Source organism: Vulpes lagopus, chromosome 16 (assembly GCF_018345385.1).
Source record: "Vulpes lagopus strain Blue_001 chromosome 16, ASM1834538v1, whole genome shotgun sequence".
Lineage (NCBI taxonomy): Eukaryota > Metazoa > Chordata > Mammalia > Carnivora > Canidae > Vulpes > Vulpes lagopus.
The window spans coordinates 52,397,007-52,420,031 of record NC_054839.1 but is presented as its reverse complement, the minus strand read 5'-3'; the positions used below and the strand labels follow the sequence as shown (position 1 = coordinate 52,420,031).

The window sequence follows — 23,025 nt, the reverse complement described above, 5'->3', positions numbered from 1 at the left end:
TAAATAAAATCTTTAAAAAGAAAAAAAAATTAAATAGAGACAGGACTGTTATTAAAAGGGGGGAGGTTCAGAAGGGCCTCTGTGTTCTGGACAAAGCATAGGCTCCTCGAGCTACTAGAGAGGAATGGGCAAGGAGAGCTTTATGGGAATTTAGCTGAGCTATACCTGAACTGGTTAGTGATCTTCTTCTAGACAAGGGAGCAGGGTGCTGAGAGCACCCTCCTATCCAACCACACCCATAGTTCTTACCCACTGCTTGTTCACCAAGCCTTTCCTAACTCCTGAAAATTCTTTGGCTCCCAATTTATCTACATTCTCAGGAGCAAAGGATTAATTGTGGGAAGAGCTGAAGCTCCAATACTCCAGTCAGGCCATCCCCTGACTCTCACTGGACGTGGACTTTTCTGAAATGTGCCTCATTCAGCCAGCTCAAGCTACTCACCTCAAGGCCGATTTCAAAACGACAAATTGAAAAAAGAGAAGAGTGGAAAAAAGCATACTGCCAACTGTAAATATTTTGGAGGCAAGTAATGTTTATCTTTTATGAAAGTTTTCCATGGGCCTAGTACAGCCTGACTCATTACAAATCCATTAACTGTCCCCATTCTCTGTGGCAGCTGCCCAGATCTTCACCGTGGCTCTCCCCCACCCCTAAGTCAGGCAGCCCATCCTGGTCTTCATTTGCACTGTGCAGCTTCCTACCCACTGCCAACCCTTCTCACAGCCTCCCCAGCATTTCCCAGCAGTGCAAAGGAAACCTGCAATCCCAAACACTGGGTAGTTATAAATACTCATATTTAATATTTTCCTCATCTGCTTTGCCTGTCCCATGATGTGTAATGCCCCTACGCCTGGTTGTCTACATTAGGGGGGGAATGACGGGAGAGGTGAGGACTTGAAAAGAATGCCAATAGTGGGGGCACCTGGGTGGCTCAGTTGGTTAAGTGTCTGACTCTTGGTTTCAGCTCATGTTACAATCCAAAGGGTCATGAGATCCAGCCCCCCATCCAGCTCCACACTCAGCAAGGAGTCTGCTTGGGTTTCTCTCTCCCTCATCCTCTGCCCCTCCCCTCCTGCCCCCCCCCCCCACACACACACTCTGTCTCTCTCTCTTTCTCAAATAAATAGATAAATGCTAAAAAAAAAAAATGTCAGTAGTGTTGCTGATAGTTGTCAGCATAAGCTTTAGAGTGTATAAAGGATGTAATGTATGCACAGTCAGAAAGCCTGGGCTAGCCAGGGGCTATAATTTTATTACTGACTTCCTGTTTAGTCTGGAGCAAATCTTATTTCTACCTTTCAACATTAGATGAGGCTATAATAACATTATTATAATCTTTCACGGTAGGATTATGTGAATATGTAATGCTTAATCGTTTCTAAGCCCATGGAGGGTGGGGCAGAACATATGCAGTGTAAATCTGAGTTTGCTGTCTCTCAGAAAGAATGCTGAAGCCCTGTTATGGGCATTGTGGGCCTCCACCCAAATGTTGCTTCCTGGTGCTTCAGACCGAGCGTACCTCCTTTAGAATTATGCACGAAGTCCAATAATAACAACAACATCTATGAAGACCTTTTTACGTATATGATATGAGCCAGTGATTCTCTTGCTAAGCTCAGTAGACCCAAGGATAAAAGCATCTAGAAAAGGATGTCCTCCACCCCATATACACAGCATACCTCACAGAGCCAGCTGACAGGTTAAAATCAAGTAGTTTGCTGCAATTCCTACAACCACGTTAACCATGTAATTGAAGGCTGATGGGAAAAGAATTTATCAGCTTGCATAATGCATAGTACCCCAGATCCCCTCATGTGTCTTCTCTTGTCTCCCTTCCTTGCTCTCGTTTTGGAGAAAGCAAGAGTAGTACTTCATTCCTTCCTGGGACTCTAGACCCCATGTCCTTTTGTGTTTCCTGAGCTTTTTTATTCATCAGTTGCTCCCCCTGCCATTTGCATTTTCTCCCTCCTTATACAGCCTGTATTCCACAGGGAGGGGACAGACAAGCATAAAGAAACAAGATCCTTCCAGACTGAGAAGTCCTAGCGAGGAACTAAACCAAGGTCATGCGAGGGCAGTGGGGTTTGAGGGAAGGACTACTTTAAACCAAGTACTCAGGGATCCCTGGGTGGCGCAGCGGTTTGGCGCCTGCCTTTGGCCCAGGGCGCGATCCTGGAGACCCAGGATCGAATCCCACGTCGGGCTCCCTGCATGGAGCCTGCTTCTCCCTCTGCCTGTGTCTCTGCCTCTTCTCTCTCTGTGACTATCATGAATGAATAAATAAAATCTTTAAAAAAATAAAAATAAAAATAAACCAAGTACTCAGGAGTGATCTCTGGGGAGGTGATAACATGTGAACAGACCTGCAGAATGAGAAGTGAGTTAACAAGTAAAAAGCTGGGACCGTATATTCTAGCTGAAGGGCCCCACATGCACATGCCCTAATGCGGGGACAAGATGAGCACGGTCAAGGCATAAAAGGGACAGGTAAGAACATCAGGTTCAAGGAGGTGACTGGTGTGTGTGAGAGGAAAAGCGGTATACAGTTGAAAATGTAGGCCAGCTTGTGCAGGGGTGGCCACCTCAGGCAATGTGGTTTGGTTTGGTCCTAAGTTCAGCAGGAAGCCATCGAAGCTCTTTAAGCAGGAAAGTGGCATGTTCTGATTTATTTTTTAAGAGGTCACTCTTGGGGTGTCTGGGTGGCACAGTCAGTTAAGCGTCTGACTCTTGGTTTCCACTTAGGTCATGATTTTGGGGTCAGGGGATCAAGCCCCATGTTGGGCTATATGTTCAGCACAGAATCTGCTTAAGATTCTCTCTCCCTTTCTCTCTGCCCCTCCTCTTGCTCACATGTGTGCAGCACATGCTCTCTCTCTCTCTCTCTCAAATAACATCTTAAAAAAATAAAAAATAAAATAAAAGGTCACTCTGGGGGTGCCTGACTGGCTCACTCCATAGAACATGCAACTCTTGATCTCGAGGTCATGAGTTCAAGCCCCACATTGGGCATAGAGCCTACTTAAACACACACACACACACACACACACACACACACACACAATTAAAAGCCACTCTGACTACCTATGAAAAATAGACAAGAAAGATAATGTGGTTCCTTCTGGGAGAGTGGCAACTCTATTTGTTAAGATTTGGCTTCTGCCTCCAATAGTCTTCTAGAAATGTCTGAAATCTCAAGAATGCATTTGTTTAATACTTAATTACTGACCATAATGCGACAGGCAGTCTTTTTTTTTTTTTTAAGATTTTATTTATTCATGAGAGACACAGAGAGAAAGGCAGAGACATAGGCAGAGGGAGAAGCAGGCTCCATGCAGGGAGCCCGATGTGGGACTCAATTCTGGGGCTCCAGGATCATGACCTGAGCTAAAGGCAGACATTCAATCACTGAGCCACCCAGGTGCCTAACAGGCAATCTTCTAACAAATCTACCCTCTTGAAGCTTACACGTTAAGGATCACCTAGCGGCCAACTCTAAAGATTTTTTTTTTTTTCAGTACACAGTGGGCCACCCCATCCTTAACTTTTCTGCCTTGGGTTACCAAGACCCTGAAGAGTCCTGGGTTTCCTCCTCTTCCCATTCTGTGGGTCCTCCATCAACTCTTTTCCAAAGTGTTGGTTGTCTAGACAACTCTGCTTTCCTTTTCAACATCAGCAATAAAATGTGTTCATTGAGGTCCTGCTACTCACAGGCAAAACTAGCAGAATAAAAAAAAAAACACTAACAGAATTAATAAATCTTTCTGCTCCTATAGCTTCCACTATTAGCACCAAGCCGAATTTAAATCTGTCTCTAGTTTCAAGCCTTCTTTTGATCTCCTAGACTTTATTCCCACTTGTTTGTGAAATAGCTCCATCTACAGGTCTTTCCAGCATTTCCTACTTGGACATTAAACTAAAACTTAGCTTCCCAACCAGTCCGAGTCCTGACTTCTCTATCTTTGTTAACGACAGCACTCCTGTAGTTAAAATTCTCTGATCATCTTTGACTCTTCTTCATTATTCTCCACATCCATGTTGCCTAGTCGTAAAGACACCAGGTATGTCATGTTTCTTCCATTCCTCCCCTGCTTTCCATTCCCTCTCCACCTTAAAACTAAATACTGCAAAAACCCCATAACTGGTGCCTCACTTTCAGACTCTTTTTTTTTTTTTAAAGATTTTATTTATTTATTCATGACAGACACAGAAAGAGAGAGAGGCAGAGACACAGGCAGAGGGAGAAGCAGGCTCCATGCACCGGGAGCCTGACGTGGGATTCGATCCCTGGTCTCCAGGATCGCGCCCTGGGCCAGAGGCAGGCGCTAAACCGCTGCACCACCCAGGGATCCCATGTTTTTTTAAATCCTTCATCTCAAGTGTCATGACCTTCATAAAATCTTCCAAGTCCTTTCAGTGGCTCTGATCTCTCTTTTCCAGGAATTTATATAGCACTTTGTCCTTCTTTTATGCCTTTGTCTTACTGTTTTATGTTTTTATAAGCTCTAAGTTGTATGAAGGCAATGGTTCTCAACATTGGCTGCACTTTTGTATCACCTTAAGGAACTTAAAAAACTGATGCCCTGTCCTACTTCCAGAAATACTGATTCAGTTAGGGAGGGGTGATGTTGGGTTTTTAAAAAGATATTCCCCTCCAAAAAATAAAATAAATAAAAAATAAAATAAATATTCCCAGATGATCATACCCATACCAATGTACAATCAGGTTGAGAACCACTGGTTCAAGGCATTCCATCCGAATCCAGGTTTAAACATGCCTCCCATTTGTCTTAAGGTTAAATTTAGATAAGGCACAACAACAAACAAAAGACCCTTATCACCAAAATTCAGTTTGGAACCCTAGGGAAAAGTTGCAAATTGCTGATGGGCCCAAAAACAGTAGATGTAGTCTAGAATTGGCATGATTTAAAGTCCCTGGATCAGCACAGAAACATCATGACACAAGAGTTCTCTCAAAACCATCGTCAGATGGGCCTCTCAATGTATAACAACTTTTTTTTTCAGTGTATCAAAACTTTCAATGGCTCCCCATTATCTAGAACTCAGTCTATTCCAGATTTTTCTTTCCCTTTGCTCCTATAATTACCTCACTTCTGTTGCATTAGTGTTTATTTGTATTTGGCTCTCTGCTTTCTTTATAAACTCCTCCTCCTACTGTTCTCTGTGCCATACTTTCCACTGAGCTTCATCCTCAACCCCTTTATGGAACACTCTCTTCCCCCTCATTTTAACTGCTATCCAACCTTTCACCAAGGACCTTGTCTCTCATTTTGCATCTTCCTCTCCTTACATGCAGTAGGTGTTGGTGGGGGGAGTTATCAGCATTTTTTCCCATCCCACCGCCTCTCCCAAATCATAAGACTTCACCTTCATTTAAGGAAAAGAAAATTTATTTTGAGTCTATACCTACCTGCTCTGTCATTCTCTTCTCCTTTTCATCTTAGCCACTTTTCTTCATTCACTCATGTGCCAAGTGACAAGAGTTGTCCCTTCAACTTCACTCATAGTATCCATCTACTATGATTCCAGTATCCATATGGATGATTCAAAACCCTAGCCTTTGATAAACTTGGTACATCTAGGCAATGGAATATTATTCTGCACTGAAAAGTAATGAGCCATTGAGCCATGAAAAGACATAGAAGAGTCTTAAATGCATATTACTAAGTGAAAGAAGCCAATCTGGAAAGGCTGCACACTATATGATTCCAACTATATGACATTCCAGAAAAGATGAAACTATGGAGACAGCAAAAAGATCCATGATTGCCAAGGGTTAGGGGAGGGAGGGATATATAGATGGAGTACAGAGTATTTTTTTTTTAGGGCAGTGAAATTATTCTGTATGATACTATAATGGTAGATACATGTCATTATACATTTTTCAAAACTTAGAGGGTTTTTTGTTGTTGCTTTTTTCTTTTTTTTTATTTTTATTTTATTTTATTTTATTTTTTTTTTTTTTATTTATGATAGTCACAGAGAGAGAGAGAGAGAGGTAGAGACACAGGCAGAGGGAGAAGCAGGCTCCATGCACCGGGAGCCCGATGTGGGATTCGATCCCGGGTCTCCAGGATCGCACCCTGGGCCAAAGGCAGGCGCCAAACTGCTGCGCCACCCAGGGATCCCCATGTTGTTGCTTTTTTCTAAGGAAGAAGTTATTTTATTTATTTTAGAGAGAGGAAGAGGAACAGAGAAAGAGGGAGAGAGAAAATCTTGAACAGGCTCCACACCCAGCACAGAGCCCAATGCAGAGCTCGATCTCACAAGCTTGAGATCATCACCTGAGTGGAAATCAAGAGTCAGGATGCTTAACTGACTGAGCTGCCCAGGTGCCCCTCAAAACCTAGAGGGTTTTGACTAGATTTTGAATCAGTAACACTTGCCTTACCTCTCAAATCAGAAATTCTGGAAATCTACTATCTTATTTTTCTAATTACTTTTTAAATTACAATAGATTTGTCAATATTCATTCCTGTCTCCAATGTTCTTTTAACTCCAAGAAGACTTCCTACAGTAGATGTGGCATACTTGTTATTGGAGATGAGATCCCAGCTTGTGAGATTAGTAGCCTGTCAGTGTAACATTGAGAGAAGTCTCTTTGCCATTGCATTGAAGCTCCAGCATCCTGCCTTCAGCATGAAGCCAAGAGCTATAGCTCTCAGAGGGTTGTTCTATATACATCTATAATTTCTGATGATAGTGACTCCAATCAGATTCTTTTGGGGACAACCCATGTTTTGAGGACAATTTCCTTTTTTTAAAAAAAAGATTTTATTTATTTATTCATGAGAGACACACAGAGAGACAGGCTTCATGCAAGGAGCCCGATGTGGGACTCGATCCCAGGACTCCAGAACCATACCCAGGTCCAGGGCTTAAGGCAGATGCTCAACCACTGAACCACCCAAGTGTCCCTGATGACAATTTCTTATCGTTCTTTCAGTAGACATTTGTTGATTCCTTTGTAAGTGACATTCACTCTTTAAGATGCAGGGGATCTAGGCTAATTCGTTCACTCTTCTATCCTCTGTACACCTATTCTTCAACTACATCTAATTTGCCAATGTCTGGATCACACCATTATCTCCCCGTCTATTCACTCATTAACACACAGTGGTTGAGCACCCATCTGCACTCATTATTTTCTTCTTTGGTCTCTTTTCAGCAAAAACAGTGCCTTTGGCCTAGCAGAATTAACTCCTCCCTCTGTGCTTAGAAGGGAATACATTTCTACCTTCTTTGGAGACTTTCCTACTCTCTCCTTATTCTCTCTTCTCTTCTTAATTACTGTAATCATTTAGGGGCACCTGGCTGGCTCAGTCAGTAGAACACATGACTCTTGATCTTGGAGTTATGAGTTTGAGCCCCATGTTAGGGGTACAGACTACTTAAATAAATAAATTAGCATAATCATTTCATAATAACTTATTGAACACTTACTCTGTGCTAGGCATTATACGTAATGTGCTATTTTGTATTTAATCCTCATGAAAACCCTATGACAAAAATACTATTATCTTACTTTTACAAATGAGAATTGAAGTTTTAAAAGAAGTAAATTTGCACTAAATTACAAAACTGAGAAGTAAAGGCCATCTTGCCAAAGCCTTTGCACTTAGCCGCTATGCTAAACTGCCTCTTGCAGCATACTAGCTAGTTTCCATGGATCCTCCTTGACCAGCTTCTTTCAATTCATTTTCTGCACAGCTGCCAAGAGAGCCTGCATCAATGTCTTATTGCTGCTATAACAAATTACTACACATATTGTGGCTTAAAGCAACGCAGATTTAGTATCTTAAAGTCCTGAGGTCAGACGTCTGTAACGTGTCTGCAGAACTATGTTCCTTTTGGAGGCTCTAGCAGAGAACTCCTTTCCTTACCTTTTGCAGCTTCTCAAAGTCATCTACATTTGTGAGATTGTGGCCTTTTTATCCATTTTTCAAAGCCAACACCATAGATTCTCTCTCCTCTGACCTTCCTCCTCACATCTTCACTCTATCGCCACAGCCTCTTTCATAAGGACTCGTGATTACATGCACCGAGATAATGCAGGATAGCCTCCCTATCTCAAGATCCTTAACTTCATCACATCTGCAGAGTCCCTTTTTGCCATATAAGATAACACATTCACAGATTCGGGGATTAGGATGTGAACACATTGCCAAGAAGTGGGGCATCATTCAGTCTACCGTGTGATCTTGGTAAACTAAAATGACACGTATGTCTTCAAATCCTTCCAAGTCTTTCAGGGGAAAGCTGAGCCTCTTTATCTAGGTATGGAAAGCCTTTTATGATTTGGTTCCTGCCTGTCTTTATAACCTCATGTCTCACCACAGAGCCAGACCACACTATTTGTCATTCTCAAATTCTCAATATGTATCTGTGATGTCCTTCCTATCTGTGTCTAACTAACTCCAACTTATCCTTCAAGACTCAGGTTAATGGGACGCCTGGATGGTTCAGCGGTTGAGCATCTGCCTTTGGCTCAGGTCATGATCCTGGAGTCCCAGGATTGAGTCCCACAACAGGCTCCCTGCATGGAGCCCGCTTCTCCCTCTATGTCTCTGCCTCTCTGTCTGTCTGTATCCTTCATGAATAAATAAATAAAATCTTAAAAAAAAAAAAAACTCAGGTTAAACATCTTGCAGAAGCCATCCCTGCTCATTACTCTGATGTATTTGCGCCTCCTCCACATTCTCAAAACACTCAGTACTCACCTCTAATATGGCACTCTTCACACTATGAAGTTGCCAACTTACTTGTCCATTTCCTCCATTGGATTGAAGTTCCTCTAGACAAACCATGAGAGATTCCTAACTCTGGGAAAAAAACAAAGAGTTGCAGAAAGGGAGGTGGGTTGGGGGCAAGGGTAACTGGGTGACAAGCAGTAAGTAGGGCACATGATGAGATAAGCACTGGGTATTATACTATGTGTTGGCAAATTAAATTTAAATAAAAAAATTAAATTAAAAAATTGAAGTCCCTCTGGATTGAACACCATGTCTTATTTGACTGTGTATTCTCTGTGCTTTACAGTTGGTGCTCAAAAATTTTTGTTGAATTAATCATCTTCCTGTAGCACACAGCAGAGCATCTGACATACAGCAGAAAGTCAAAAACAAAAAGTTAAATGGAACTACAGTTGGTTTTTAAAAAATATTTATTTTTATTATTAGAGAGAGAGAGAGAGAGAATTTTTAAAAAATATTTATTTTTATTATTAGAGAGATAGAGAATTTTTAAAAAATATTTATTTTTATTTATTAAATAAATAATATTTATTTATTTTTATTATTAGAGAGAGATAATGAGCAACGGGAGGAACAAAGGGAGAGGGTGAAATATAATAAATAAATATTATTTATTAAATAAATAATATTTATTTATTTATATTATTAGAGAATTTTTAAAAAATATTTATTTTTATTTATTAAATAAATAATATTTGTTTATTTTTATTATTAGAGAGAGAGATAGAGAATGAGCAACGGGAGGAACAAAGGGAGAGGGTGAAAACCAGATTCCCCACTGAGCAAGGAGTGTGGCCCTATCAAGACCCTGAGATCATGAACTGAGCTGAAACCAGGGGTCAGCCACTTAACCGACTGAGCCACTCAAGCACCCCAAAGTGTGGCTGTTTATACTTCCTCAAGAATAGAAAGATAGGGCAGCCCGGTGGCTCAGCGGTTTAGAGCCTCCTTCAGCCCAGGACGTGATCCTGGAGACCCTGGATCGAGTCCCAGGTCAGACTCCCTGCGAGGAGCCTGCTTCTCCCTCTGCCTGTGTCTCTGCCTCTCTTTCTCTCTCTGTATCTCTCATGAATAAATAAATAAAATCTTTTAAAAAATAGAAAGATAACATATCATCTTATGCAAAAGATATTCAGAATTTGGGATTTGTATCCTATTCCCCAAAACTGTAAAATCCATTGTGAACATTACACTGCCAAGTATAATAAAAGGAAATATTTAACAGCATCACAAGATATGTAATTGAGATTACATAGGAGCTCAAAGGGAGGCAGAACTAACTGTGATTAGGTGGATGAGCTAATCTATAAAAGATAATGACAGCAGGAGTTATGTCTGTTCTCACCATTGAACTCCTAGCACTTAGCAGCATGCTTGGCACATAGTAGGTATTTGATACGTGCCTGTTTGATGAAGACAGTGAATTGCATTCCAAACAGAGAAATTGGTTTGGTGAAGAAAAACCATGAGGCTTTGAAATGGGCAAAAAGACTATAGGACAGTTGTACAGAGTGGACTATTTTCCCTTGCCTTTGAGCTATTTTATAACTCTTTAAGTCGTAGAAAACTGCTAACAATACAAACGATTCTTGTCCCTAACAATGCAAATTATGTATGATGGCAGTGCAAATTATAATTGCCTTGTGTTTTTCCATCTTTTTTTTTTTAAAGATTTTGTTTTTAAGTCATCTCTACACCCAACGAGAGGGGCTCGCACTTAACAATCCCAAGACCAAGAGTCACATGCTCTACCAACTAAGCCAGCCAAGCACCTCAAGTTTTTTTTGAATTTGAAACAAATTCATTTTGGCCTTCCTCGTGGCATATTTATATCTTCCCTTGGGATTTTTCTTTAGTTATAACATCCTTCATTCATAATTAATTAACAATTTTAACAGGTGTACATCTCATATCTGTACAAGGATCACAGTTGTACCTTTAAAAAATATCGTTTAGCAATATGAACAAAAAGACAAGTTTGAAAGTGTGTTTTGGGGAAATAAAGAGTCATGTAGTTGAGCCAAAACATGAGGTTCTTGGAGGATATCATGATACAAGAAGGGCTAGATTGGGATCAGATGGTGTAGACCTTGGCTTGTGTGTGTGTGTGTGTGTGTGTGTGTGTGGCGTGTGTGTGTGTGTGTGTGTGTGTGTGTAGGGGGATGCATCATTAAGTGAAACAGAAAACAGAAGGCGGAAGCAAGGACATGGTGCAGCCCGGCTGTCTTGGTTCAATTCCTTTTGGCCAATATACAGTCCCTTGGGCACAACTTAGAGCAAGTCACCTAACTATGCTGCGCCTGTTTCCTAAACTAGGCTTTGCAATAGAACTGATGACACAGGGCTGTTGTAAAGATTGAGTGAGTTAGTTCAATGAAGACATTTAGAGCATTACCCGTAAAGAATAAGTACTCAGTGAATATCAACCACAATATTATTGTGACAGTTTATGGTTCTTTGTCTGAAGTACTTGGGTGCACATGTTTTCAAACCAGAATATTTTGGATTTAGAAAGGAAAATGTGTACACTGCATGTGGTGTAAAACTCTCAGTGGGATCTGGGGTAGCACCCTGTAATCCAATACATAAATATTTCTTCAGGAAAGTATATGGTTACTTATTCCAAGTGAGAGAAATAGAGATGTAAGTAGCCTCACAACAGTCCAACTCAGGATTGCCTGTGATATTGGTGTGGGTTAGGCGAGGTTTACCCCTCAAATAATTTGCCAAATGGTCAGTTTTCAGAGATTTTTGAATTGAAAATAAGGGTTTCAGAGCTTTTGGGACTTGGGGATTGCAGATAACTGTTATATCACTAAAGTAAGAAAAGATCAGATTGATATCGTATTTGGAAATCCCAGAAATTGTTCAGAAAGTAAGCTTTTGAATTTGATCACCTCCCCACTCTGGCAAAGTTTTCATTTTTCCTTTTACAACTTTCAAAACAGTAGTGGAGGTCAAGTTTTGTAACCAAACTTAAGGAGTTCACTGCTTTTGGTGCATTAAATTGAACATGACCCGAAGAAGTGGCGAAAGTAAAGAACTTCTTATGACTTGTTACAGGTAAGAAGACAGGGAGATAGCTCTCAAAGCACTGTCTCCCCATGGGATTAGTACAGGAAACTTGTATCCAGTCTATCAGGCAGGGAGCTTGCAGAGTCACTCTGGTTCCATTGAGCATGAGGCATTGATTTTTTTGTTGTTGTTCAAAAAATGGCAGAAAAATCCACCCATAGGGAGATATTAACATTTGCACCCATAAAGTAATTTTGCTCCCAAAATTTGAATCTGAATCTGATGATGCCAGTGATCATGCCAGTTTATGGGAAATGCAGGTAACAAAGGAACGTGATAAACATTGCAACACAATGCTAGGAAAATCCAGACTCTGTGAAACTCCTCAAGGCAAAAGATCTGATTTCTTCAACAAATATATTGCAAGGGGGAAAAGCGGGGGAACCTATAGATTAAAACAAATAAAAAATGCAGCAAGAAATTGCAATATAAGGAACTTCTTTGAATACCAGTATGAACAAACTGCCAAAGAGAAAAAGAGAAAAATCTACTACAGGGAGAGAATGTGAACATGAACTACGTATTTGATAACATTAGGAAGCCATTTTTAGTCTTGGGAGGTGCTTATATTTCTTTTTTTTTTAAAGATTTATTTATTTATTCATGAGACACAGAGAGAGAGAGAGAGAGAGAGAGGCAGAGACCTAGGCAGAGGGAGAAGCAGGCTCCATGCAGAGCCCAATGCGGGACTTGATCCTGGATCCTGGGATCAGGCCTTGAGCCAAAGGCAGACGCTCAGCCGCTGAGCCACCCAGGCGTCCATGATTTAAGAAAAATATTTAGCCTGAAATTTAGGATGACATATAGAAGGGATGAAATCACCAAGGCATTTTAGGAGAATTTGTCAAAGCTGACTACAACCCAGGCTCATACCAGTTTAGGGTGGAATAAAAGGATTTTCCAAGATCAGTTGGTCTTTGACCTGCTTTTGCTTTTTTTTCTTTTCTTTTCTTTTTTTTTTAGTAAAAGGAAAAGAGTAGGTTGCCTTCTCTTAAACATAGGACTCTGAAAATAATGAGCGATCTAGTTCCCAATAATGCCAGCAGGTGGCGCATTTTTGGCTGACCCCCCACCCCCCCACCCCCAGCTAAGAAAAATTTGAGAACCAGTGTGAATATATGAAAATAAGAAATGCTGCCTTTTCATCCTTCACATTCTGCTGCTTTCTGGGAAAACATTTTACAAGAATACAAGTAGAATAATCTTTGTTTTGCTATTTCTTTTCCACCTTTGCCGGGGCTTGAATTTTGTATTAAATAAAGAATTCCTGCTTTCACTTTTTCTTTAATAAAATATCACTGATTAAAACCCCAAGCGGCTGCCAATCTTCACATTGTGGAATGCCTGAAGATGTGGTCTAGACCCTAAACTCCAGTGAGCCAGAAAGCCAAGGTGCGTTTCACAGCGTGGGATGACCCATGGTGTCTTTTGGCTTGTGTCCTGGGATTGTATGTTAATTTCAGCGCCTCTGAAAATTTCCCAGAGGCGACCAAAGGTTTCAACTTAGCCTGGAATGATCTCAACACCCACCCTGGTCCAGCTCCCTAAAGAATATCCAGTGCTGAGGAAGGTGGAATGTCTGCTTCTCTCAGGGAAAGCCCTAAGTGGATGCTTTTTGATGTGAATCCCTGCAGCAGGACACAACTCAACCTTCTGTTAGACACAAGGGTGTCCAAATCTTTAAAACAATTTGGAGGTCTCTGAGAAGAAGCTACGTGAAAATTCCCATTCTCCACCCCTTTAGAATTTGGGCTAAGTTTGCTGTAAATGAGTCTGAAAAACAGCAGTAGGGATCCCTGGGTGGCTCAACGATTTAGCGCCTGCCTTTGGCCCAGGGTGTGATCCTGGAGTCCCAGGACCCAGTCCTGTGTCGGGCTCCCTGCATGGGGCCTGCTTCTCCCTCTGCCTGTGTCTCTGCCTTTCTCTCTCTCTCTCTACGTCTATCATGAATAAATAAATAAAATCTTAAAAAAAAAAGAAAGAAAAACTGCTGCAAGTATTTTGTTGTTTGCTCCAAGGCAGAGGAAAGGGACATAGGTCATTTAGTTTCTAAAGGAATACCTAATTGTCAATGCCCATTACACATACATTCATAATAGGAACTTTTATGAGATCCACTTTATTGTGAGAAATATCTCAGACGTAGTAGTTCTTGTTGCTAATTTAATCGAATGCTATTGTTTTCACTGAATCAACCTTTTCATCACTACTTCTAGGAAAATATTTCCTGTAATATATTAAACCCTTGGGAAGTAGAAGTTAACTTCTTAAGATGATTCAATAATAATTGAATCAATTAAAGAATGTCCTTTTCGGGGCCCCTGGGTGGCTCGGTCAGTTGAACATCTGACTAGATCTCAGTTCAGGTTATGATTGCAGGGTCAAGAGATTGAGCCCTGTGTTGGAGGCTCAGCGTGGAGTCTGCTTGTCCTTCTCCCTCTGTACCTCCCCCCACTCATGCACTCTCTCTCTCTCTCTCTCAAATAAACACGATCTTTTCTAAAATGTCCTTTTTTCCCCCTTTACACCTGTCTTGTTTACAATAATACTCCACACAAAATTTTAGGAAATCCAGAATACTACAAAGAAGAAAATAACAATTACCTATAATTCCACTGGACTTTTAAATATATATATATTTATATATAATATATATAAACATATTATATATATTATTTATATATAAATAATATATATAAAAATATATATTATATTTAAATGTAATATAATATATATATATATATATATATATATATCACATATGTTGGTTTATTTTTTTTAAAGTAGGCTCCCCGCCCAGCATGGAGCCCAACTTGAGGCTTCAATTCACGACCCTGAGATCAAAACCTAAACTGGGAACAAGAGTCAAATCCTTAGCCAACTGAGCCACCCTGGTGCCCCATGCATCATATGTTTTTAAATGGAACTCAGTTTGCTGAGTTGGTTGGGGGTTTTTTTTGGTACCCTCAGCACTTCCCTTTTTATTTTGTTTGTTTGTTTGTTTGTTTGTTTGATAAGGGTTTTTTTTTTTTTGACACTGTCTTTCATTTAATGATATATTGTGGACATCATTGCATATTAATGAATATAGATATACTACATTACACTCCTTTTTAAAAATCATGGAGGAGAAAGCAGTATTCATAGTACCAAGCATAAATGTCTTTAGGGATTTTTAAAATTGAGAAATAAAATACATAAAGTGCATAAAATTTCACGTATATCAAAGTTTCCTGTATATCCCAATAAATTTTTACACATGAAAGTGTGTTTGCTTGGGCTGCCATAACAAAATACTATAGACTGAGTGGCTTAAACAACAGAAATTTATTTCTCACGTTTTAGGAGGTGGGGAAGTCCAAGATCAAGGTGGTGGAAGGATAGATTTCATCCTGAGGTCTCTTTGTCTTGGATAAAAAAAGAAGAGAGAGCGCATACTCACAGGCTCTCTTATAAGGGCACAAATGTTACTAGACCAGGCTTTCACCTTTTTGACTCATTTAACCTTAAAGGCCCTGTCTCCAGTATAGTCACACTAGGGGTTAGCTTCAACATATTAAAATGGGGTGTGTGTGTGTGGTATGTGTGTGTGCACACAATTCAGTTCATAGCAGTAGGTTATTTTTTAAGGAGAATAAACCTTTATATACTATATTACTTAAGTTATATATCTGCATACACAAATCAAAATAAAGAAACAATTTCATTGGATAATTTAGGAGAATGATTAATGTGGATCCTTTATTTTTTATTTTTTTTTAATGTGGATCCTTTAGAATTTGTTCCCTACTGGAACATAAACTTCATGTGGGCATTATTGAACGGACGATGGAATATTTTATTTTTTCTTTCTGTTTTGGAAGAGGGAGGCAGTATCAGAGCTTAGGAGCCATGGATCGATCATTAAGACAGATGGCCTTGATTGAATCTCAGTTCTATTACTTACCAGTTCTTTTACTTTGGACAAGTTACTTAAGCTCTCTGTGCCTTAGTTTTCTTTTCTGCAAAATGGGTATTTTAGGATTGTTGTAGTAAGGATTAAATTAATTAATAGGTCTAAATTACTAATATAAGATTTAATATATACTAGGTAGAAGTAGATACCTTGCAGTATGTAATGTTAGATATTTACATTTTGGGTTAATTGTCTTTTTTATATGTGGTCACGACCTAAGAAAATATCCTGTGAAGTCGATTATATGGGATGTTTGCCTTGGCTTTTAAGGAGGAAATATTGAGACACAGTGGTTATGTGACTTGTACTATTCAAGGTAAAGCAATATGTTTGTATTTTCCTGGAATTGTTTATTAGTTGGATTTTCATAATTCTTTAATTGGTAGTTTACAAACTATGAACCTAGTTTGAGTCCCTAAATTCTACATGTACATGCAACATCTTTAAAGTCATTAGTTAGTGGATATATATAGTCTCCTATCTTTTGGATCCTGTTATGATTTTTAAAAATGCACATTTATATCCTCTTTTAATCATTAGGTATTTTCTCAAGTAGTGGAAGTTGCAAGAAGAACTATTAACATGCAGAATTGCACAGGGGGGAAAAAAGGAAAGAAAAAGAAATAAGAACAAAACCGAAAAAACCATGCAGAATCCCTATCTGGGGATGACGAAAAGGATCCTCAAAAAAAAATTAACCACTGCTTTAAGAAAAATAAAAACTAACAAACAGAAACCATTGCTTTAGTGGCTCCATTATATAATTTTCATATATAAGGATATTCTTGTAACTTAATATTAATATATTAATATATTGTAAACCTTGATTCCCCAAATCAGAATTGTAGAGCATCTCTTCACTGCGTTTGCCTGTCTCTAAGAGACCAGATTTTTGGCTGGGGGCTTGGAAGCCAGCCTGGGCATAAACTACAACTCCCAGCATTCCTGGGTGGGAGCTCCCGGAAGTTGTAGTTCATCCTACATCCCTCCACCGCCCGCGCGCCCTGCCCCATCGCCACCCGCGCCCGGCTCTGGGTGAGTGCCGCCTGTGGTCATCTCCTGCGATTTTCTTTCTCGCTTTGTTATGTTTCTCTCGTTTCTCCCCGTTAGCCGTTACGCACGCGCCACGACTGCTCCGTAGAAGCCGAGAGCAAAGCGTGACCCCGGAAGGAGTGAACCCGGAAGTGAAACTGACCCAGCGTCTGTCGGGCTGCAATGTAGCCGGTCACAGAAGGTCCCCGCTTCAGAAAGGAAAGCTAGCGTCCTTTCTTCTTTTTCTTAGGTACTCACGATTTTTATTTTCTCTTCTTCGACCTTAAAAAGTATTTTTTCCACCCCCATTTTTTTTCTCCCGCATGTTGCCTCGATGGGATCACTGTGTATACCGAGTTACAAAGTAGGGCTGACACGTGCTGCTCTGGCGCAGGCGCAGTGTCCCTTGTGACCTGCAGGCCCTGGGAGTTGTGCGTAGGGTGTCAGGGGAGTCCTGCCACTGAGGTGGGTGATGGAGAAGACTTGCGGTTCCCAGGTGGAGGGGACCCTAGCGAGTAGACGTCTTGCTTTGTGGGGGGGTTTTGGTTTTTGGTTTTTAGTTTTGGTTTTGGATTTTGGTTTTTGGTTTTTGTTTTGGTTTTTTTGGTATTTGTTTTTCTCCTAACATTGAGGTTCATGACCTTAAGTGTCACTCTACTACTGTTCCCTGGGCTGGAAATTTTAGCTAGAAGCGTTCTAACAGGAATTTGTCATCCTTTTGTCCATGTTTTCAAATGGACTCACTTCTGATGTGCTTGAGACTGGACGTAAAGACACACACGGGAACTTGTGCAGAGGGTCTGTACCATATGTGCCTGCCGGGCATTGGTGCGTTCTTCCACAGTCCCTTTTTCCCAATGCGCTTCAGTGTGTTAAAGTTCAGTAGTAGAATGCTGCAAAATCTTAATGTTTCGGGGGGACCATTCTGAATATTTAATTTTCTAGAAGATTGTGATTTTTTTCAAGCTAGCTGACTTATAATGCTCAAATGAGTTACTATATGCATGCACCTCCTAGCATGGTAGGAACGCTGGAGGCCATAAAACTTTGACCCTTATTTCAACATTGAACCTCAAAATTTTGGGGGCAAAGTGTTTTCCCTTGGTAAAACCATTCTGTGCTTTGGTTAGCTTCTGATTATATCTATGAGAAGGGAGAAGAACAGGAAATTGGCGAACACGGCCAGTTTCACCTAACTTGTAATTTTTTTTTTTTTAAAGATTTTGTTTATTCAGGACACACACACACACACACACACACAGACCTAGGAAGAGGGAGAAGCAGACTCTCAGCCGGGAGCCTGATACAGGACTCTATCCCACGGTCATGACCTGAGCCAAAGGCAGAGCTCAACCACTGAGCCACCCAGGTGCCCCTAACTTGTAATTTTTTTAAAATGTTTTTTGCTTCTTGTGACAGTAATATGTGCTATGTGTATAGAAAAATCAAAAACACTGAAAGGTAGAAAAAATGGAAAGTAAGCAAAAGGTATCCACAATCCCACAACTAGAGGTCATCTTAGTAACATTTTGGTATGTTTCTTTTTTAGGTTGGTTGCTTTTTTCCCAGAATACTCTTGTTTTACCTTTTTTATATGGATTACCATATGTCATAGAAAATTTTGAAAACCTCATTGATATTATATTGTTTTGCATTCTGCTTTTTTCACTTAATATAAATATTGCCACTGTCCCCTTTTACTAAACCTACTTATTTAATCTGTTAACTATTTGAAGTTTTCTTCCTTTAGGATCTGATCTAAAAGGGAAGCCCTAAGCTCTGAACAGGCAAACTGCATTCTAGTATTAGTTCTGCCTCTCTCTGGCTGAGTGAATAATCATGATTAAGTTACTTGACTCACTTGGGCATCTGGATACCTCAAATTAAAGAAATAGACAAGAAAACAGTTAATATTTCCTTCAAACTTTAGAAATCTATGAATATGTGAACCACCTAAAACTTGCCTGATTATTTGATATCTTTCAAGTATTTGTTCACATATTCAAGTCTAGACCCTGGATACTTTCTAGAAAATAGCTGATTTAACCCAGTCTGTTGATAAATTTATTAATTATGCTCCTACTCATTTGCTGTAGTTAATTATAAACATCGAATGAATGAAAAACGGTGCTGTCTTCATTTATTTTAAAATGTTATATTCAGAGATTTGAAGAATTATTTTCTTTTTATGGATTACTGAATTTCAGGACTTTGAAGCTGGTTGTGCCCACAAACTGGACAAGATTTCTTGAGGCTACTTCCAGATTTTGTATTTGTAGAGTCGATTTTTTTTCAAATTGTGTTTATTATATTTCAGATGCTGAGATGAATCGTCACCTGTGTGCTTGGCTTTTTAGATGTTCATCTCTCAATGGTCACCACCAGCGCCACATCCACCCCCAATTTCATCAATTTACACAGATACATCTTAATACAAGGCTGTGGGTTTTTAGACAAAACAGGAATCCCATTCTCCATCATCGGTTAAATAAGAATTGTCCTAGGAGATATTGTGGACACCAGGACACCAGGGTGCTGTGGAAGCATAAAGCACTACAGAAATATATGGAGGACCTGAATAAGGAGTACCGTACGCTTGATCAGTGTTTGCAGCATATGTCTGTGAATGAAGGCGACCGAAAGTCTTTGAATCGAAGACATGCCGAGTTAGCACCACTTGCAGCCATTTACCAAGAAATTCAGGAGGCCGAGCAAGCAATTGAAGAATTAGATTCAATGTGTAAAAGTAGGTGAAAAATATGTGCGTGTAAAGGATGTGATTGATTTTAAAGGTTAAAGCTTTATTGAATGCAGTCTTTTAAAAATCCTAGAGTGAATACACTCTATACTCGGAGAAGACAGGATTCTATCCTGGGTGTTTGATGTATTTTGGGTACTAAAAATTAATTACTAAGAGACCAGGCTCCTTGTGGTGCTTGCCAAGAAGTTTTTAGAATCTAGGAGCCTAAATATTGACCTTTACAGAAAACTTTAATTTATTGAGTGGGATTTTACTGAGCATATAGCAGAGACACAAGAATACAGTCCCTACCCATCAAAGGGCTTATATGGTCAGGTATTATTTCATCATCCCAGAAAGAACCCTGCACCTGGTAGCCACTTGCCCCAATTCCCCCTTCCCTACCAACCCAAGGCAACTGCTAATCAATCTACTTTCTAGATTTACTTATTTCAGGCATTGTATATAAATTCCATTCCATTGTGTGGATCTACTGCATTTTATTTTTACTTATCCATTCATCAATTAATGGATATTGAGTTGTTTCCACTTTTTGGTTATTATGAACAGTGGTACTACAATTGCCTATCATAACTCTACATTTAACCTTTGGAGGACTTGCCAGACTGTTTTTCCAGCGTGGCTGCACCATTTCTACTTTGCCCTTTTGATTCTAGCTATCCTGGTGGATGTGAAATGGTATCTCCATTGTGGCTTTGATTTGCATTTCCTTGATTAATGATTTGAGCATCTTGTCATATGCTTGTTGGCCATTTGTATCTTATCTCTGGATAAAGATAAGACCCTTTGCCCATTTTTAAATTGTTTGTCTTATTAATGAGTCATGAGAGTTCTTGATATTCTAGCCCTGAGTTCCTTATGAGATAAATGATGTGCAAAAATTTTCTCCTATTCTATTTGTAGGTTATCTTTTGAAGCCCCATAATTTTTAAAAATTTGATGATGTCTAATTTATCTTTTTTGCTCTTGTTGCTTGTGTTTTTGGTATCTTATCTAGGAAACTATTGTGTAACCCAGGGTCACAAAGGGTACATCTATGTTTTCTGAGAGAGTTAAATTTTTTAACCTTATGTTGACTTTTTTGATCTATTGGGATTAATTTTATATAGGATGTGAGAGATGTTTACTTTTAGTTTTGGTATTTCTTTTTTAAGATTTTATTTATTTATTCATGGGAGACCGAGAAGCAGAGACACAGGCAGAGGGAGAAGCGGGCTCACGGCAGGGAGCCTGATACGGGACTTGATCTCTGGACCCTGAGCCCAAGGCAGATGCTCAACTGCTGAGCCACCCAAGTGTCCCTAGTTTTGGTATTTCTTAATACTGCTATTGCCTTAACATTTTTTCCCATATGAAAAATTTCCAAAATGTACAGAAGTTGAGAGAACTGCACAATGGACTAACCTGAGATTCAACATTTATCCAGCTAGTGCTCAAAGCTTCTGCTTCTAAAATTTCTTTTATGCTCCATCCTGTTCCATTAAATGTTAGCAACGTTAAGCAACGTCAAGGCCAGCCACAGTTATACCTGTAAAAGTCCTGCATTTCCAGAGGCGTATTTTTCTACCTTCTGTTGGTGGTTCTGTGAGTTTCTCATCCATGTTTACTGAGGATTTTTTTGGTTTTTATTCTTTTGTATGACACCACTCAAATTTGTAATTAATTAGTTTTGGGAAGGTTCTTTGCATATAACAGGAGCATCCTAAATGCTTTTTAAACTCAGTTGACATAATCTTTTTCAGCCTTGGTTGTATCACAGATAATTGAGATTGGATTGGATTGTTTCTGAAGTCTCTTCCAGGTCCAAAATTCTGCTGTTCTGTAATAACCGTGATAAAATCAACATTTACTGTGCTAATATGTGCCAGGCACTAAGCTCAGTATTTTACAAATAGTATCTCGTTTGAATATTCACAGTGACCTTACAAGGTGGGAATTACCATTAATGAAGAAACTTCCAGCTTAAAATGCCAAAGGTCACTCAGCCAATCAGGTGAGGAGCAAGGATTTGAACCCAATCAGTGAGATTCCACAGCCCCTGTTGTTATCCACTGCACCATGAGTCGAATTCCAGTAGAGTCTGCCTCTGTAGTATACCTTGCACATGAGTCCCCTTCTATTCTGCTAATTTATAGCTTTATTATATCTCCTCCTGGATAGTTACAATACATTCCTAACTTGTACTGTCACTTCAGGCTTTCCCAGTCCAAGTGCAACCTTACTCATATTACTCCCCTGCTCAAAATTTTCAGTAGCTCCCATTGCCTATAAATATAGATTCTTGATTTGGTGTTTAAGAGCCTCTGCAGAGGGGCACCTGGGTGGCTCAATTGGTTAAGCATCTGCCTTCAGCTCAGATAATGATCCTGGGGTCGTGGGATCTAGCCCCACGTTGGGCTCCCTGCTTGGCAGGAGCCTGCTTCTCCCTCTCCCTCTGCCCCTCCTCTATCCCGCACTTGTGCTCTCTCTGTGATAAATTAAATCTTTTTAAAAAGCCTCACAGAGTGACACCAGCCTCTCTGCATAGTGTGTTAGTTCCCTTTGCATATGCAACCTTCCAAGAAAAATAGATAACTTGCTGTTCCCTGAATATACCCATGTCATCCCATAGCTCTGTGCAGACATTGTTACCCACAAATTTTACCTTGCTAAAATTCATTTCACTTACAAAGTTTGGCTTGGTGGGGGATCCCTGGGTAGCTCAGCGGTTTAAGCGCCTGCCTTGGGCTCAGGACATGATCCTGGAGTCCTGGGATCGAGTCCCACATCAGGCTCCCTGCATGGAGCCTGCTTCTCCCTTTGCCTGTGTCTCTGCTTCTCTCTCTCTGCGTCTCTCATGAATACATAAATAAATTCTTAAAAAAAAAAAAAACCAAACAAAGTTTGGCTTGGATGTCATACTTTGGCTTCAGTTCCCTCTGTAAAACAAAAATGTTACCTTTCTTTGCTTTGTATTTTGATCTTTTATGTAATCGTCTAAACTTCTGTCCCTTCCCTCATTACCTGTTCCTCAACGACAGAGCCTATCTTACTCATTTTTATATTTCCTGCAGCATAGGATATAATAGACTCCCAAATCCTTGGGATATAATGAAATTGAAGTATACTTCAGAATCAGTAAATAGTAAGAGGCCACAAAAATAATTTTATGTGACTGCAAATTAGCTTTTTCTGACACCTTTGACCCAACAGGTACCTATATGGAGTCATGTCAGCCTAGTTTCCATTTGTGGCAGAACTGCATAATGCAGGGCCACCAGTGATACTACAGTTTTGCCACAGATGATCCATAATTAGAATTTAGTTCAGATGGTGTCTGTCCAGGAATCTTCCTCCAGTGCTGAAGTCTGGCATAGACCCCCCCTTCCTTTATGCCTCCATAGCATTGCCCTATCATATATTATAATTGTGTGTACATGTCTCTTTCCCA

General features: G+C 39.9%; 1 protein-coding gene across 4 annotated transcripts in view; it reads left to right on the top strand.

The window, feature by feature from the left end:
* The first annotated feature begins 16,953 nt into the window (after positions 1–16,953).
* Positions 16,954–23,025, top strand: part of MTRF1 (mitochondrial translation release factor 1) — a 50,690-nt gene continuing 44,618 nt past the window's right edge. For 2 of the 4 annotated variants that reach the window (XR_005984079.1, XR_005984080.1), the window contains exon 1: positions 19,152–19,580. Coding sequence is in view for 2 of the 4 variants with exons in the window: in XM_041731226.1 (XP_041587160.1) it covers positions 19,160–19,580 (421 nt within the window). In the remaining 2 variants the exon portion in view is untranslated. Of the gene's footprint in view, positions 17,085–17,234; positions 17,300–19,151; positions 19,581–23,025 lie in introns of those variants that run through there. The other 2 variants (XM_041731226.1, XM_041731227.1) reach the window with 2 other exon arrangements.